The sequence below is a fragment of the Erythrolamprus reginae genome, chromosome 3 (genome assembly GCF_031021105.1).
Source record: "Erythrolamprus reginae isolate rEryReg1 chromosome 3, rEryReg1.hap1, whole genome shotgun sequence".
NCBI lineage: Eukaryota > Metazoa > Chordata > Lepidosauria > Squamata > Dipsadidae > Erythrolamprus > Erythrolamprus reginae.
The window spans coordinates 44,124,007-44,141,324 of NC_091952.1; the positions used below are offsets into that span (position 1 = coordinate 44,124,007).

At 36.3% G+C, this 17,318-nt stretch overlaps 1 protein-coding gene across 1 annotated transcript in view; it reads left to right on the forward strand.

Annotated features, from left to right (window-relative positions):
• Positions 1-17,318, forward strand: part of ERI3 (ERI1 exoribonuclease family member 3) — a 320,745-nt gene that overhangs the window by 85,894 nt on the left and 217,533 nt on the right. Inside the window, exon 5 of the mRNA XM_070745043.1 lies at positions 2,643-2,734. Within this exon, the coding sequence (XP_070601144.1) occupies positions 2,643-2,734 (92 nt within the window). The remainder of the gene's footprint in view (positions 1-2,642; positions 2,735-17,318) is intronic.

Sequence of the window (17,318 nt, forward strand, 5' to 3'; positions counted from 1 at the left end):
AAAAAAATGAAATATTTGGGAATTTGGTTATTTAAAAATCCATCCAAAATAACAATGGCCAATTATAACTTAATATGGAAAAAAATCCAGAAGCAGATCAAAAATTGGAAGGGAAAAAATTTAGGAAGAATGGCTAAGATAAGGGCCCTTAAGATGATGATAATACCAAAGATGATGTATTTGTTTCAAGTTTTACCGGGCAGCTTTCCTGAGGCAAAATTAAGAGAATGGGATAATAGACTAAACTTTTGGATTGAAGGAGAGAAAAAATCTAGAATAAGGAAGCATTGGCAGTATGCACAAGAAAAAGAAGGAGGTTGGGGAAGCCCATCTCTAGTAATATATAGAAATGCATTTCAAATTGAAAGGTTAATCGAGCTACAGCTATGGGGGGAAAAGAAATGGGTAGAATTAGAAAGAGAAATTAATAATATAAATAATAAAGAATTATTATTTAAAAATTGGAATAGAATTGAAATCAGTACCCTAAGTGATTCTTTTAAAGCATGTTTAGAAATATGGCTTAAATGGCAGAGGACAAGTGGAATAAAGTTATCCAAGCTATCAACGTTGCATGCACTGAATATAGGGGATGAGGCTAATTTAATTAGAATCATTAAAATATTAAATAGTAAAGGGGTAATGAGAATGGAACAGCTATATGAGAAAGATGGAAGAGTTAGTAGAACTAGATTGGAATGGCTGATCGGTAAACAGCAATGGTTGCAGATTAATGCAATATGTACATGTTTAAATAAAAGGGAGAATAAAGAAACCTTCTTACGAGAAGAAAATAACTTGGAAAAAATAATAAGGGTAAAGATAAATGAAAGTAAAGGACAAGCCAGTAACATATATAGAATGCTATTGCAGAGGCAAGAAGAGGTAGTTAAAAGTCTAACAAGATGTTGGCAGGATGACTTAAAAATAGACGAAAGAGAAATGGAAGAAATAATAGTAAATATATATAAGATTAAAAATACGAGAGTTAAAGAGATGAGAAGAAAAATCTTACATAAGTGGTATTATACACCTGCACAACTTGCACATTACCAGGGGAAAGAGAAAGGTAAATGCTGGCATGGATGCCAGAAAAAAGGAATTTTTATGCACATGATCTGGGAATGTATAGAAATACAGAAATTCTGGAAGCTAATCCAGAATGAAATTAATAAAATGTTAAATATTAATTGGATAATTACAAAAGAAACAGCAATCTTAATTAAATATAGGGAACTAGGAGAATCTAAAGAAATTAAAACTGTAGCATTGGAAAGTGCTCAAGCGGTGATAGTATTAGGATGGAAAGACTCTACAAAATGGACACTACAGAATTGGTATTGGTACATGGTGGATTACATACACTTTGAAATTATGGAAATAAGATTAAATAATTTTGATGAGAATAAACTAGAGAAGCTGATGGTGCGATGGAACAAGGTAAAAGATTATATGTTAAGTAGAATCTGTGATGTAAATACGAAAAATAAACTACAATCACTCTTTTAGTAAAAAAAAAGCGTTCAAGATAGAGCCAAGGATTAATAGATAGACAAATAATTCAAAAGTCTTTGAATCCTTCTATAGGGGTGGTGGGGGTGATGGGGGGTGTGTGTTGTTTGGTGATGGGCACATGCACTGTGCACTGTTATACGTTTGTTTTTTGTAAACTTATAAAATCAATAAAATTTATTTTAAAAAAAAAGATAATGTGGCTAAAATGATGATAATGATTAATAACTTACTGTGTTTCCCCAAAAATAAGACAGTGTCTTATATTAATTTTTGCTCCCAAAGTTATGCTACGTCTTATTTTCAGGGGACGTCTTATTCCCCCCCCCCCAATAAATTGTATCCTGCATTCTGCTGCAGCAAAAACTCATCCAAACACGCAACCGCATGTTGGATGCGTGTTGGATGTGTTTTAAATCTGATTGATGCAGCGTTTTGGGATGCAATTTATGGACAGCGGTGTTATATATATTTTCTGTTCGGGAATGCTGTGAAACGAAACGTCTCCTACGTCTTACTTTCGGGGGATGCCTTATATTAGGCAATTCTACGAAAACTCTCCTATGTCTTACTTTCGGGGGTGACTTATTTTCGGGGAAGTTTGAGCTTATTGTTAGCCACTATAACCATAGTTCATTAGTGATAGAAAGACTTTAAATAAAAAAAATGATATGATAATGAAAGAAGAATTGTTAGGGAGTATTTATTTGTATTGCTTTGTTATTGCTGCTGCTGCTGCTGAGTGACTGATTAAGCCTGTTCATTTAGAACCTGAGCATGATTTTATGAATAATTACTTGTTAAGATGTTAAAACAGGGTCAGGCCATGCAGGAAATGGCCAAGCGATATTAATTTCCAGAAGTCGTTCTGTAAGCAGAAATGTGATGCCTGATAAAAATCACCACTTCACTGGCTGCTTGATGTCTTCTATTGGAAATCTTCAAAGATCCAAACTTACCTTCATAGAAATGAGAAGGGGAACAGGAGGAGATGGAAAGTAAGGAGGCGGCTGTCCTGGATAAGATCACAATTTTCTTCTCTTGTGATTGTGAGGCTTATCAGTGTTCAACTGATGCATCTCTTTTCCATGTCTCTGAAAGTTCATCTCCCTCCTGTCTGTTTCTTTCAGAGAGTTGATGAGTGGATGGCAAAGGAAGGCCTTTTGGATCCCACGGTCAAGTCTATTTTTGTTACCTGTGGAGACTGGGACTTGAAAGTAATGTAAGTATGGGACAGAGGTATTCATATTCTGGTGATTCTTGCCCCCTGCCAGCTTTTCTTCCTCACTGCAACATCTGTGCAACTCTTAATTTGGGGCTGTGTCTGAATGATGTGCAGTATTACTAATGCATACAGCCTCTGAAATGGTCAGTTCTGACTTTCCTGCATTACTCCTCTATGTACCAGCATGTAAATATATTAGAAGCACAATAACAAAGGACCTTGGTGCTTACTTTTTGCTTGTATAAATATATAAATGGCATATAAAAGTCCTGTTTCTCCCGCACCCTTCTGTTTCATACAATTTCTATTCCAGGCTTTTTCTACTTTTGAAAATATTCTCTCTAACTCTTCAGGATGCGCGATGTAGGCAAAGCTATTTCTTTTGAGCACATTTCAGATGAAGAGGGTCTGATCTTTAATATAAAGGGGAAAAAATTATTTCACAACTTAAACCAAATATGTGATTGTTCCCATGGTCAGGTTTTGGATTAGAGGACTAGAAACAATTAATATGACTATTAGGTTATTAAGATCTGGGAAATTATAGGCTGGTTTGCTTTAACACAACACCTTCCCCCTCGATAATATGATGAAATAGACACGGAAAAAGGAAAAACCACCCCAGAAAACAAGAGAATTATGTCTTCAAGCAGGATAAGTAGCTTTGTGGCCCACAACAAATGGGGTAGAGCAGTTTGGGGAATGCTACTATCTCTCTTATGTTTTCTACATACATTTTCATTTAAATGGCACAAAAGTCTTGATTCCAGATTCAGAAAATGCTATGAAAATGGCTCATTTATTCCTTCTTTCCATTTATCTTTTTATACAACAGCTTCAGAGGCTGATGATTAGGCTGATTCCTGAGCATTGCTGGTGCCAAGTAGAAAATTCATGATCTTGTGATTCCAGCTTCTCAGAAGTAAGAAATTCAGCTACCTGTTAGTGATCAGCTTGTCACTTTATTTCAGATTGGCTGTAGCAGCCTTAGTGGTATCACATCCGATTAGCTACATGTCAGACACTATGCCTTGGCTTGAATTAGAGAGGGTTTGTTGCCAATCCTGACTTGTCTCATTTCCCCATTTACTTTTATCCATCACTACAATGCTGAGGTCCCCCCTTAACTAATTAAGTTTGCATGTGTTTAGACACATTGCCAAATAAGATTTAGCAAAGCAGAACTGAGCTACATCTCTTTGCAAATGGGATTGATGTGGAGCTCGCAGACTGCCTCCGAGATCAAAGAAACACAGAGAGTTGGATCTACAGGATACATCGCTTATACTTCTCAGTGAACTTTAATTGTGTCTTGTCTAAAGATAACCTGCAGAGGAAACAGCCGCTGCACATTTACTACACAAACTTATTAAAGCCTGTTTCAGAACTATGAGTTAAAATCCAGATTTGAGAGTGGGATAGCATAGGATGCTCTGGCAAAATAAAGACAGAGGCCAGCTATTAAATAAATTGCAGGAATACTTTGGTGTAGACAACAGCTATTGGGAAACATTTTTCAAACAATTGCAGAGGAATAAAATTGTGTCCTTTTGAAAATATATGTCTTATAGTATTTTGTTTATTTATCATTAGCATTTGAAACAAATCTCTATATATGTAAGAAGGGAGGGAAATGGTTGTCTGTATTTTCAATAGTCCCTGGTAAGGCAGGAGTGTAGACAACCTGTGGTCATAGTTTCTCTGTAGCCACTGATGTATTTTTCCAGGTAGTCACTAGAGTCAGCTCTTTTTCAATAGGAAAACAATTTATATACATCTTTTGGTTTAAGCTTCAACACATACAAAGAAAACACATACGGTAGCTGCCATTCTATCATTCGTAGTAACACTGGTGGAAAGATTGTCATGATGGAATAATTAACACTTGAACTCTGCTATGATATAATATCATTTATTTATTGGAATTTTTTTGCCTCTCTTTATCTTTCAAAAGCTCAAGGCAGAATACATGCTTAAAGTTCCTGTCTCCTGGACAACTCTTATGAGTTGGTTTAGGGGGAGAGAGAGAGAGTGAGTGGCCCAAAATCACCCATCTGTTTCTCATACTCAAGGGAAGATAGATCTCACAATCTCCTGGTTTCTAGCCTGGCATCTTATTCTCTACACCAAACTGACTCTCAAATAATAACCTCATTTTACATTTTTCAAGGTAAAAGATGGGAAAGGTTTTGGCCAATGTTGATATATGCTATACAGAAACAACAAGACAGGCAAAATGAATCTCACTGTACTCAATGAAGAGAAAATATATTCTTGTTCTGGTGAGGAAAGGATCTGGAATGGCAAAATCAGGACTTTGTGCTGGTCTCCAAAACATATCAAGAAGTAGTGGTTCAGGAAATTCCGTTGTCCTACAGACATATTCTGAACTAACAGAAACTTTGAAATAGTTTTGAAGGCAGGCCTGGATACAGTGCAGGACTTCGATCCCCATGGGTAATTGATGGAAAGCAATTCTGCCCAGAAATAATGCAGTTTATTTACTGTTATATTATTTTGAAACACTTTAGAGACATCATTCTTTGTTAGGGGTTGATGGCAGTTATAAGTATCAAGGCATTAAAAAGCTCAGGCTTTGCTTTTTCCAGGTGGTGTCACGAGTTTATCTGAAATTGGAAGTGTATTGCTGGGTGTACAATTACACCTCCTGTCTCACCATGGCTATAAAACGGGAATCAATAACGAGGGGCTGATTCTGTATTCACTCTTTGCATTGGTGGATCAACATTTTTGGCTTCCCCCTGATCAACATCGATTGGACTGGCAAAGGGGAGACAGCTCTTCCTTTCCTATTCACCAGCCTTCTTTTCCTTATTGAGATGCAGTGTCTTTAACGAGGAAAAAGTTTCCGAGTGGAACATCACCTTTCTGAAGGCTTGTCCTGATAAAGGCATTTCACATCAATATATCTCATGTCAAATTTGGCAAATATGAGTCACTCATTCTAAAACCTTTCTCTGCTAAAGAAAGAAAGAAGTCCTTGAACAGAAAAGAGAATGAACCATATCTCACAGCTTGAATACTTCATGACAGCAGTGGATCTAATGAGAGAGGTCCATTCATTCTGGATATAAAATGTCCTCCATTTCCATTGGCAAAGGAATACTCTTAATTAAAGAAAAACTACCTGAAGCTACAGATAAGAGACTCTACAGCTGCCAGGTTGAAATATATGATTTGGGATTCAGTCTTGTTAAGCTTATGGAACCTTAAGCCTAAGAACAAATGGAAAGGTACTTGTTTCGGTGGGAACTATTTGAGAATAGAAAACTGGTAGGCCAGACTTTAGAGGTTGTATAAGAAGCACATCTTGGAAGCCAATTTAGTGAGGGATTTACAGCAAAGTCCGAAGTTTACTCATTGCTATAAGCAATCAGTTATATATATCCCTTGTAACAAGCATTGCACCATGCTTTCTTGTAGGGCGAGATGAAAGAATTGCAGCACAAAAACATGGCTCAATGTTACCCCCCCTTATATTTTTGGGCAAATTCCGCCTTTTTCAAACAGTGTGATTGGGAAGAGATACGTAGTATTGTTTTCTGAAAGGTAGGCATCCTCTGAGAAAAGGATTTGAGTTTTCTTTTCTGATTGTTGCATTTGTTGTGTTACTTCCAGGAGATTGTCCTAATTGAAGACCAAAACTGTGGTGCAATAGAATCCGAACTAAAATATAGCTTTTACATTGAATTTTATGGAAGCTGATACAGATGGCATTTAAATTATCATATCTTGTCTTAAATCCAAGTATGGATTATTTATTTATTTTATTTTATTTTATTTTATTTTATTTTATTTTATTTTATTTTATTTTATTTTATTTTATTTTATTTTATTTTATTTTATTTTATTTTATTTTATTTTATTTTATTTTATTTTATTTTATTTTATTTTATTTTATTTTATTTTATTTTATTTTATTTTATTTTATTTTATTTTATTTTATTTTATTTTATTTTATTTATTTTATTTTATTTTATTTTATTTTATTTTATTTTATTTTATTTTATTTTATTTTATTTTATTTTATTTTATTTTATTTTATTTTATTTTATTTTATTTTATTTTATTTTATTTTATTTTATTTTATTTTATTTTATTTTATTTTATTTTATTTTATTTTATTTTATTTTATTTTATTTTATTTTATTTTATTTTATTTTATTTTATTTTATTTTATTTTATTTTATTTTATTTTATTTTATTTTATTTTATTTTATTTTATTTTATTTTATTTTATTTTATTTTATTTTATTTTATTTTATTTTATTTTATTTTATTTTATTTTATTTTATTTTATTTTATTTTATTTTATTTTATTTTATTTTATTTTATTTTATTTTATTTTATTTTATTTTATTTTATTTTATTTTATTTTATTTTATTTTATTTTATTTTATTTTATTTTATTTTATTTTATTTTATTTTATTTTATTTTATTTTATTTTATTTTATTTTATTTTATTTTATTTTATTTTATTTTATTTTATTTTATTTTATTTTATTTTATTTTATTTTATTTTATTTTATTTTATTTTATTTTATTTTATTTTATTTTATTTTATTTTATTTTATTTTATTTTATTTTATTTTATTTTATTTTATTTTATTTTATTTTATTTTATTTTATTTTATTTTATTTTATTTTATTTTATTTTATTTTATTTTATTTTATTTTATTTTATTTTATTTTATTTTATTTTATTTTATTTTATTTTATTTTATTTTATTTTATTTTATTTTATTTTATTTTATTTTATTTTATTTTATTTTATTTTATTTTATTTTATTTTATTTTATTTTATTTTATTTTATTTTATTTTATTTTATTTTATTTTATTTTATTTTATTTTATTTTATTTTATTTTATTTGAATGCCGCCCCTTTCTGTAGACTCGGGGCAGCTCACAACATAATAAAACAATTCATAACAAATCTAATAATTTACAATTTAAAATTTAAAGTAGTTAAGAAAACCCCATTTTTAAGCAGACATACCTACAAACATACCATACATAAATTATATAGGCCCGGGGGAGATATCTCAATTCCCCCATGCCTGACGACAAAGGTGGGTTTTGAGGAGTTTACAAAAGGCAAGGAGGGTAGGGGCAGTACTAATTTCTGGAGGGAGCTGATTCCAGAGAGTCAGGGCCGCCACAGAGAAGGCTCTTCCCCTGGGGCCCGCCAACCGACATTGTTTAGTTGACGGGACCCGGAGAAGGCCGACTCTGTGGGACCTAATCGGTCGCTGGGATTCGTGCAGCAGAAGGCGGTCTCGGAGATATTCTGGTCCGATGCCATGAAGGGCTTTATAGGATTAGTCTTTTGCTTCAGGCATTTTATGTGAATCGGCAGGAAAGCTAATAGTTAACTATTTTGGATAGGCTGAGGAACTTCAACAGCTTATTCTCTGGGTTGTATGAACTTTATTATATATTATAGATCAGACTCTCCCACTGACGTTCAACTGTCATCTATTTAAATAATTGTTTAATTCCATATTTTGTTCATTTTTTTTCTATTATCACATCATGTACATTTTCATAAAAGGGTATGCATAAGAAGAAATTGATTGTGATAATGCAGCTTGCCTATACCACATGGGGATTTGTTCATGTGTCAGTTGAGAATAAGAACCCAAGATAATTTAACAAGACAGTTATGATGATCAATGAGACCACCAACTTCATAATTTATATATATCTAATTGCCAGAAGCATGCTGTTGGTGTATTTTAAGCAGAGTATGATGGCAGCATTTTTCCTTTGTTTCCATCTTGTCTCTGAAAATAATTATACTTTTGTAAATACCTACTATTTTACTATTGTCACTATTTTACACATATTTTTAAAACAATGAGTTACAGTTGTAATTTATGTATCCAGCATATCCAGCACACCTTCTTCTTTTCTTTTTCCCAAAACAACAACCCTGTGGAGTGGGTTGAACTGAGAGAGAGTGACCCTGGGCCAAAGTCACACTGCTAGCTTTCAGGCAGGTTGTTCCAATTATGCATGATTTTGAAGTTATTTTTGAAAAAAAAAAAGTATTGTCTATCAAACCAAGCATTTCTTTCTGAACCAGGTTCATTCTGTAGTTTCCTTTCTAATAATTGCTTATTATGTATTTTAATTACAATAACAAAAACTAATACAAATGAAACGTTTAAGTAAAAATAATAAGAAAGAGTGCAGGAAAAAAAGAATATGATGAAGTAATAGAAAAATACATAAAGAAGTGAGTTCCTAATTTCATTACAGGTATAGATATGTTTAGTAACTCTTTAACCATATAAAATTACAACAGATATCTCTTCATCTCATATCCCATCCCTTATCTATTAGCAAAACATCAACTTTTTAATCCTTTCAGAACAAAGTCTTTAAAGAATCACTAGATCTTTACAAATGAATGTCTTAACTTTGATCAAATAAACCAACTTTATATTTCTTCTTTTTACTTCTAACAGTCTTAATGTTTAGTTCATTCAAAAATTATGTTAGGATTTGATTTCTCTTCAGTTCTTCTTTATCCAATCCACACAAACCTATTCAGGGGATTAAAAAATATAGTTTGTAAATCCAGTTTAAAAAAAAATCCGGATCATTCTCTTGGTTTATCATTTGTATTTCCCTTTAATTTAAAAACTTCATTCTTTTGGCTTGTCATGTATAGTTCTACTTTCAGTACTTTCTCTGTCTTCTCAGACAGAATTTGCTTCAGATCTCTCATTCTCTCATTGACATTTTTGGGCATAATTTATCCATAGAATCAGTGGTCAAGTCATTACTGACACTGCTGATACTGTAGCTACTCATTTCTAGCTCCATCCTTCAAAGATCTCCTTTAATATTTCCAAGTTTTTATTTTTTTATTTTGTTTTGTTTTATGCAATATATTTATGCAATTTATATATCTATCAACTTCATTTCGCTGCCCATCTCACAAGTGATTCTGGACAACAACGATGTTTTGTGCTACTGTAAATCCCAATTAACAAACACCAAGAAAGCTTGTAGCTTTCTTCCTTTTACTTGATATTCTTTAGTACTCTCTAGTATCTAGTTTCTAAAATCATAGTCACTTATTTTTGTTATGAGCCAAACCAAAATTCTCACAAGATGTTAATTTGGTTTTTAAATAGTTAATTCCAAAATCTTATAGTAAAAATCAGTATTCAAAATTTAACTGGAAGTTTTACTCAACTTTTAGATCAAAATATTATTTAGCTTTTTCCCATTTATTTCAATTTATTTAAATTCTCTCTATTTAGAGAGGTTCCAAAAAATTAGTCTATTTACTGGTTCTTTGATCTTTGCCATGGTCATCAGCTTGGTGTTCAGTTTTCTTAGAGATATTTTCAGTTTGTTACATCTTCCCTGGATATCCAGGTTAACAGATTAACCGAGTTGGAAGGGACCTTGCAGGTCATCTAGTCCAACTCCCTGCCAAAGCAGGGGACTCTATATCTGCCTCTACCTAGGATCGAACTCACAACCTCCTGACTTCGAGGCAAGAGCTCCACTCTAAGCCACCGCAGCTGGGTTTAGAGATGGAGGTTTTTTTTATACTATAGTTTCTATGCTTGATTATGGCAAATCAGTCTTGTATTTCTTAGAGAATACTGGGAGGTAAAACAGATTCTACTTTGGAGTTTAGTCTGTTTCCGTTGAATAAAAGTTATCAAGACCTTGAAGTTTGATGTCCAATAGAACTGTGCAATGAAGGAAACCTGAAAGGGAAAAGTTTCTGAGCATTTGTGGACACATGTGTTATATCCGTTGTCATTCCCTTAAAGCAAATGTATTTTTTCTAGCCTCTAGAAAAAAAGCCCATCTTTCTTAAGGAGTTATGTGCATGCCCGTGCAATCTAAGTAACTTTCTCATTGAATCCAGGTCATTATGCAATCTCTATGCAATTTTTATTGATGTGATAACTTCACCTAAAAATATTTTAGATGAAGTCTTTTTGAAATATATATATATTATCATAAAAGATGGGCACTGGCTTACATGAAATCAATAACAAGATAGAATTGTGGGAGCTAGCTGATGAGAAATAAATATAATCTACTCCTGAATATATATTTGTAGTAGTAATTGACGTGAGCTACTTTCCTTCCCTGCTTGTTTCCGTTTCCAAAATGTCTAGCTTTCCACTAGTGATATAAAATGCTGGCTTAGATGAACTTCTGATCTGATAAAGAAAATCTCTTTTGTATAGTTTATAAAGAACATAGACAAGGAGATTGATGATCTGCAGGGGGGGGGGGAACTGTTTACCTGATATTTTACATGCAGACAAAGTTCTAAACCATTAAAAAAAAAAACTAATTGTTCCAATGCTTTACTTTGATAAGTTGTAAAAAGCAAGTCTAACACAGTGATAAAACATACTGGAATGGCCTCAATTGTTTATTGCTCTTATTGCATTTCTTGGGATTCACATTAGTGAATCTTTAGTAATAAATTATTCTATTGCTTAATTTGATTTTACTGTTCTTAATGTTTCCTTACTCAAGTTTTATAAGAAGAGTTGGTTGTGCTGTAGTAAGAATAGCTCAAGATTAACTAGGCAATCAAAAGCTATTGTTTATGACCTGAAAGTAAAATCCACTCCAAGCCATGTTTATGTTTGAACTCATCAATATCAACATCAATATCAATATCCATTCACAACATTAGTCCAGGTATGATTTTGTAATATTGATGTATAATATTTTTTGTTTTCATCCATGATTCTCTGCAGTGTGTCCACCATCAACAATTTTCTTAAGAAGGAAATGTTGCAGACAGGTTGAAATTGTCTAGACTGTAGGATCTAGCAATGGCTTCTTGATGAAGAAAACTACTCTGTCCTTATCTCAAGGAGGCATTAATCAGTTTTGGAACCTACCTACATACCACCTCCTGGGAAGCCTTAGCCAACCAGGAGGGATACATTAGGACTGAGATTAAAGTTCTGAGAACCCTGTTAAACTTTTTTCAAGAGTTACAATGTCAAGCTCATCTCAGATAATAATGTAAGACCAAGCTTCATTTAAGGCCAAAGGCCACATTGTCAATACTAGAGTACAACTTGGAGTAAATCCAATCTGACAGATACCTAACATATTCGTTCCACCAGCCTTGCAGAACTTTCAGCCCATGTCTCGGGCTGTTTCCTTTCCAAAATGTATCAAAACAGAGCTGCTGATTACTGTTGCAGAAAAGGTGTAAAAATACTGATCCTTTGCCTTCCTTGACAACAACAATGGAATGTCCTAAAAATGGCTATTCATGCTATGTTGGGTTTACTCCAGCAGTACTTTAGGCATTCTTTAGACATCTAAGAATTGTTTTAGTATATTAATTGGACAAACTATTGTTATGTATTTTGGTATATGTTGTGAGCCGCCCCGAGTCCAGGGAGAGGGGCGGCATACAAATCTAAATAATAAATAATAAATAATAAATACAAGTCCAATTAAATAAAAATAAATTAATTAAATACGGTAAATAAATTATTTCTCTTGTTTCATCTTCCTTGGCTCTTTGTGAATCAAGGAAAGTCCTAGATCCCTGGAGACAGAGAAGCTGCATAGGTGCAATCTGGTCCAACCCCTCCTTATACCAAGCAACAATTAAAATTTTGTCTGGTCCATGGATCGTGCTATCAGGGATCATGCATCAGGAATTTGGCTGGGCCAGTTAGATAGGTCCAACTTTCCTGTGGTAGTAAGCAATACCAGTGCACTGTTAGATTTAACAATGGTTTGACCAAGACAGAGAAGGGATGATTTTTTTCCCTAGCCCCAAATTATATTGCCATTGCAGCAGGTCCTCAGCTCCCATTGTGGTTATCAACTCTCCAGCTACCTCTAATTCTGCCTAGAAAAAGGTGGATTAAAATCCCCCAAACTCTAGCCATTAAATCAAGGAGCTTGAATAGGGAGGTTGCTTGGCAGCAGAGATTCTGGCATATCCCGACACCAATTTCATCAATACATGCTGGCGGGGGGAGAGGGGAGGGGCAGGGACAAGGGGATTATCCAAGGTAACTATAGTATATATCCTGTGCCACTGAAATTTCAGTGAAATTGTGCATAGTGAATTTCCTTGGCAGAGGTAATAATCTACAGTACTTTCTGCTTTGTCTTGTATACCGAAGGCAGATTGACCAATTCTTTCAGAATTTTCTCTTCCAGTGTTATCATTTCATGGCCTGTAATATTAATATCACTTTGATATTGCAAATAATTGTTCAGTATCTTCTTCCTCTGTACCTGTGGTTGAAGCAGAGACTTGGATCACTGTATTATTTAAAAGCTTGCCTTGGACTGAAATTGAGATCAACCTGTCATTTTTTGGGAGGTGGGGGTGTCAGAGTGCTGAGTTTAATACTTTCTTGTTAATAATGGCGGCTTACTTTATTTCCTCTATGATTTTTCTATCCCCAGTAAAGGGTGGGCTCCTTTGATGTGAAGTGACCCATTCTAGTCCATTACAGTTCACTGATTCCAGGAATGTCAGTATTCAGTCTTGACATTTCTACTCTGAAAACATCAAGTCTGCCTTGGTTCATGGTTCTGACATTCCATATACAAGTAGTATATCTTTCTTTGAAGCATCAAATTTTTCTTTTGCATCAGGGCATATTAGCATCTGGACATTCTTTCGGCTTTAATCCAGCTACATCGTAAGTATCAGTGTTCCTCATACTCACCCTCTGCCATTTCCCAGTAACTTCTTGGTACCTTCTGACTTGCAGGATAATTTCCTGGTTAGTATATTACTCACATTGTGTTGAACGTTTGGGCAGAATGCTGTAGATTATCATTTCTTTCTCCAATGTCTGATCACTTGTCTTTGATGTCCTTATGATGGTAATCCTGACAGTCTCAAAATGGGTGAACAGTGCAGTCAGGTGGTAGGGAAAGCAAGTAGGATGCTTGGCTGCATAGCTAGAGGTATAACAAGCAGGAAGAGAGAGATTATGATCCCGCTGTATAGAGTGCTGGTGAGAGCACATTTGGAAAACTGTGTTCAGTTCTGGAGACCTCAAAAAGATACTGATCAAATTGAACGGGTCCAAAGACGGGCTACAAGAATGGTGGAAGGTCTTAAGCATAAAACGTATCAGGAAAGACTTCATGAACTCAATCTGTACAGAAGGAAAAGGGGCGACATCATCGAAACATTTAAATATGTTAAAGGGTTAAATAAGGTCCAGGAGGGAAGTGTTTTTAATAGGAAAGTGAACACAAGAACAAGGGGGCACAATCTGAAGTTAGTTGGGGGAAATATCAGAAGTAACGTGAGAAAATATTATTTTACTGAAAGAGTAGTAGATCCTTGGAACAAACTTCCAGCAGACGTGGTAGATAAATCCACAGTAATTGAATTTAAACATGCCTGGGATAAATACAGAAAATAGTATAAGGGCAGACTAGATGGACCATGAGGTCTTTTTCTGCAGTCAGACCTCTACGTTTCCATGTTTCTCCGTACTGAAGGAGCGGGTCCAGCAGTCACATGGGTTGCTCATGTCCAATCCGGTGGAACTGAGCCTAGTGTTAAAAAAGCTTGCCGGATCCGCCCCTTCCCCAGAATTCGCTCAGTTCGCATATCCTGCGGTTGTATTGTGATAGCTCGTTCAACATTCTAACACCTTCCCTTCGATCTTTTCCTTCAAAAGTAGTAAGAATTGTTTTATCCTTATTATTTACTTGCACTAATAGCGCCAGCCGTTTGTGGCTCGGCTTTTTTCCTTTGGAGAAGTTGCGGTTTCGTTTTCCCCCGGCGGTTTTGCCGTTTACGATTCCCGCGGCCGCTTGTGGATTCTTTTAATCCTTTGGCCTGGAGGTCTTGGTGCAAGTATTGAAGTATTGATTTATTGATTCATTATTGTATTTCTATTAAAGGGCTTAAATATAATACCTCCTGCGGAGTGAGACGCCTTCCTAGTCTCCTGGACTTAGTCGATCGCTCCCCCTTTAAGAATCCTATTACGGAGCGATTTTTCGGCGCGAAGGCCTTCGCGCCCTTTTTAAATTTAGGCCTCTCGTGTTGGCCTCCTGCCAGCCGCGTAGGCCTCAGTCCACCGCGTGGATCCCGGAGTGGGCTTTGGGACGCCCAGGCTTAATTCTCCACCGGCTAAGCCTCCAACCAGAGTGCCTTGGTTTACTTAATTACAAAGTTTAGGGAGGCTGGCCCCGCTGGATTTGGGGACACGAACTCTGGGTTTGCCCAGATTGCCCTCAAGTCTCAGCCGCTCCGAGGCCTCGGAGCAGGATCCATTCCTCTTGGGAAGTCCTTGAAATTCTTCTCCCTAATTATTCAGTATTGGCTCAGCCTTGTCTTCTGTTAATTGTCAGACTATGGCTACTTTTCCCAAGAGAGGCACAACTAAAGGTCCCAGAGAGGCCAGGCCTACAGGCGATGAGATTACCAGTATCCCCCAGGCCTCCTCCTCCTCTTCTCCAGGGGCCCGTCCCTCGACCAAGGTCACCAGGGCTGAGAAGAGAAGGGACCTAGCCCTACAAAGAATCTGACAAATCAGCCAAACGTTTGAAAGTACAGGCCCAAGTACTCAGTAGTCAAGACCCCCCAGAGGCTTCTAGCCTGCCTCCTTCTGGGGTCCCTGTGTTATCTCTGGATGAGCCTAACCTAGACAGACCCCAACCTAACCTATGGGGCATAGGTCCAGAGGAACCAGATATTATTGAAGATTCCCCCCAGCCAGGATCCTCCCAGGCCTTTAGGGATTCTTCTGCCATTCCTGCTGATATTTCTAATTTACCTCCTGAATTCCAATCTATTTTTTCTGTGTTGTCCAAGGCCATTGATGCCAAACTCTCTACCATCAATGAGCTTCCCTTACCTCCTCCTCCTCCTCGTCACTCCCGCCCCTTGGGTTCTTCCCCAGCGGTTAGAGCTCCTATTCAGGATGATTCAGATTCCTCTCAGGACGAATATGAGGATATGGAGGAGGATGAGGACCCCTTTCAAGGCCTCTCAGATGATGAGGAATCCCAAATAAAGGTTCCTTCTCCAATTACTATTTTTCCTTCTCAATTGTTCAAATCTCTCCTCCTCAAAGCCAGAATTTCTACGGGATTAGCGGCCCAGGAGAAACAGGCCTCCACTTCCACTGATCCCCCGGAGGAGAATTTACCTTACTTCACAGAGGAACAGGAGGATAACGAGGTAATTCCTATGCCTAAATTGTTTAAAGATGCTTTACTTAAACAGTGGGATTTTCCAGCCTCTGGGCTTAATCCCTCTACCAAGGACAGAAAATTGTACAAACTTTCCTCTTCCTATGAGGAGCTCCTATCCTTTCCTAAACCGGATGAACCTGTCAAGATCCTGCATTCGGCGGCGGCTGTGCCAGGCGAAGCAGAGGAAGTCCTCCGCCCAGAGGACAAGCGGATTGAACAAATGCTCAAAAGAGGATTCACCGCAGATTCCTGGGCCATTAAAAGTTCTGCTGCGGCTTCCTTTTTCTCCAGAGCCATGCTTCTGTGGCTTCGCCAACTTCAACAGCATATTCCTCCCGATGACTTGAGAGGTCAACAAGACTTCAACAAGGTCTTTGCAGCTGCCCAGTACGTGGCTGATGCCACCTTGCAATCTACTAGATTTTCGGCTAAGTCTATTGCAGCTTCTACAACGGCAAGAAGACTCCTATGGATTCGCCCTTGGCAAGCGGGAGTACGCCAGAAGTGGCAGTTATCCCAGGGACCCTTAAAACGCGACCTTCTTTTCGGTGATCTTCTGGATCCACTCCTCACGGAAACCACGGACAAGAAGAAAGTTTTGGGTCCAACCACCAAAAAGGCTACTAAAATGCAGTCCTTTCGTCGCCCAGGGCGCCAGCAAGATCAAGCAGCTTCCTATCAGAGATCTCCAGGTCAGTATTCCCCCCGCTTTCGTTCCCAAGGTAGGAACTCCAGGGGCAGAGGTTTTCGCTTCCAAAGGGGAGCGTCCTCTAACAGGGCTTCAAAGAAACCTAGATGGTAATGTTTCCTCTATTCCCATAGGGGGTCGCCTAGCCCATTTCGCCTCTAATTGGCGTCTCACCTCCAAGGACCCCTGGGTCATTGACACTGTTCAAACAGGTCTTCTTTTAGAATTTATTTCTCCTCCCCCAAAACGTTTTATTTCCTGCCCTTCCCCCAGGTCCTCCTCAGATTGTAACCGTATGGAGGAGGCCATTTCTCACTTATTGTCCATCAGAGCCATTCAACCGGTTCCTTCCGGTCAGAAGGGCCTAGGTTTTTATTCCATCCTATTTATGGTTCCAAAGTCCTCCGGAGGTTGGAGAGCTATTTTGGATTTAAAGAAGCTGAACCTATTCATCAAATATAGGAAGTTTAAGATGCACTCCTTACCTTCTATTTTGGCCGCCATCCACACGGGAGATTTCATGGTCTCCTTAGACCTCACTGAGGCCTACCTCCACATTCCTATAGCCAAATGCCACAGAAAATTTTTACGTTTCTCCTTTCAAGGCAGGCATTTCCAGTATAGGGCGATGCCATTTGGCCTTTCCTCGGCCCCTCGGGTCTTTACA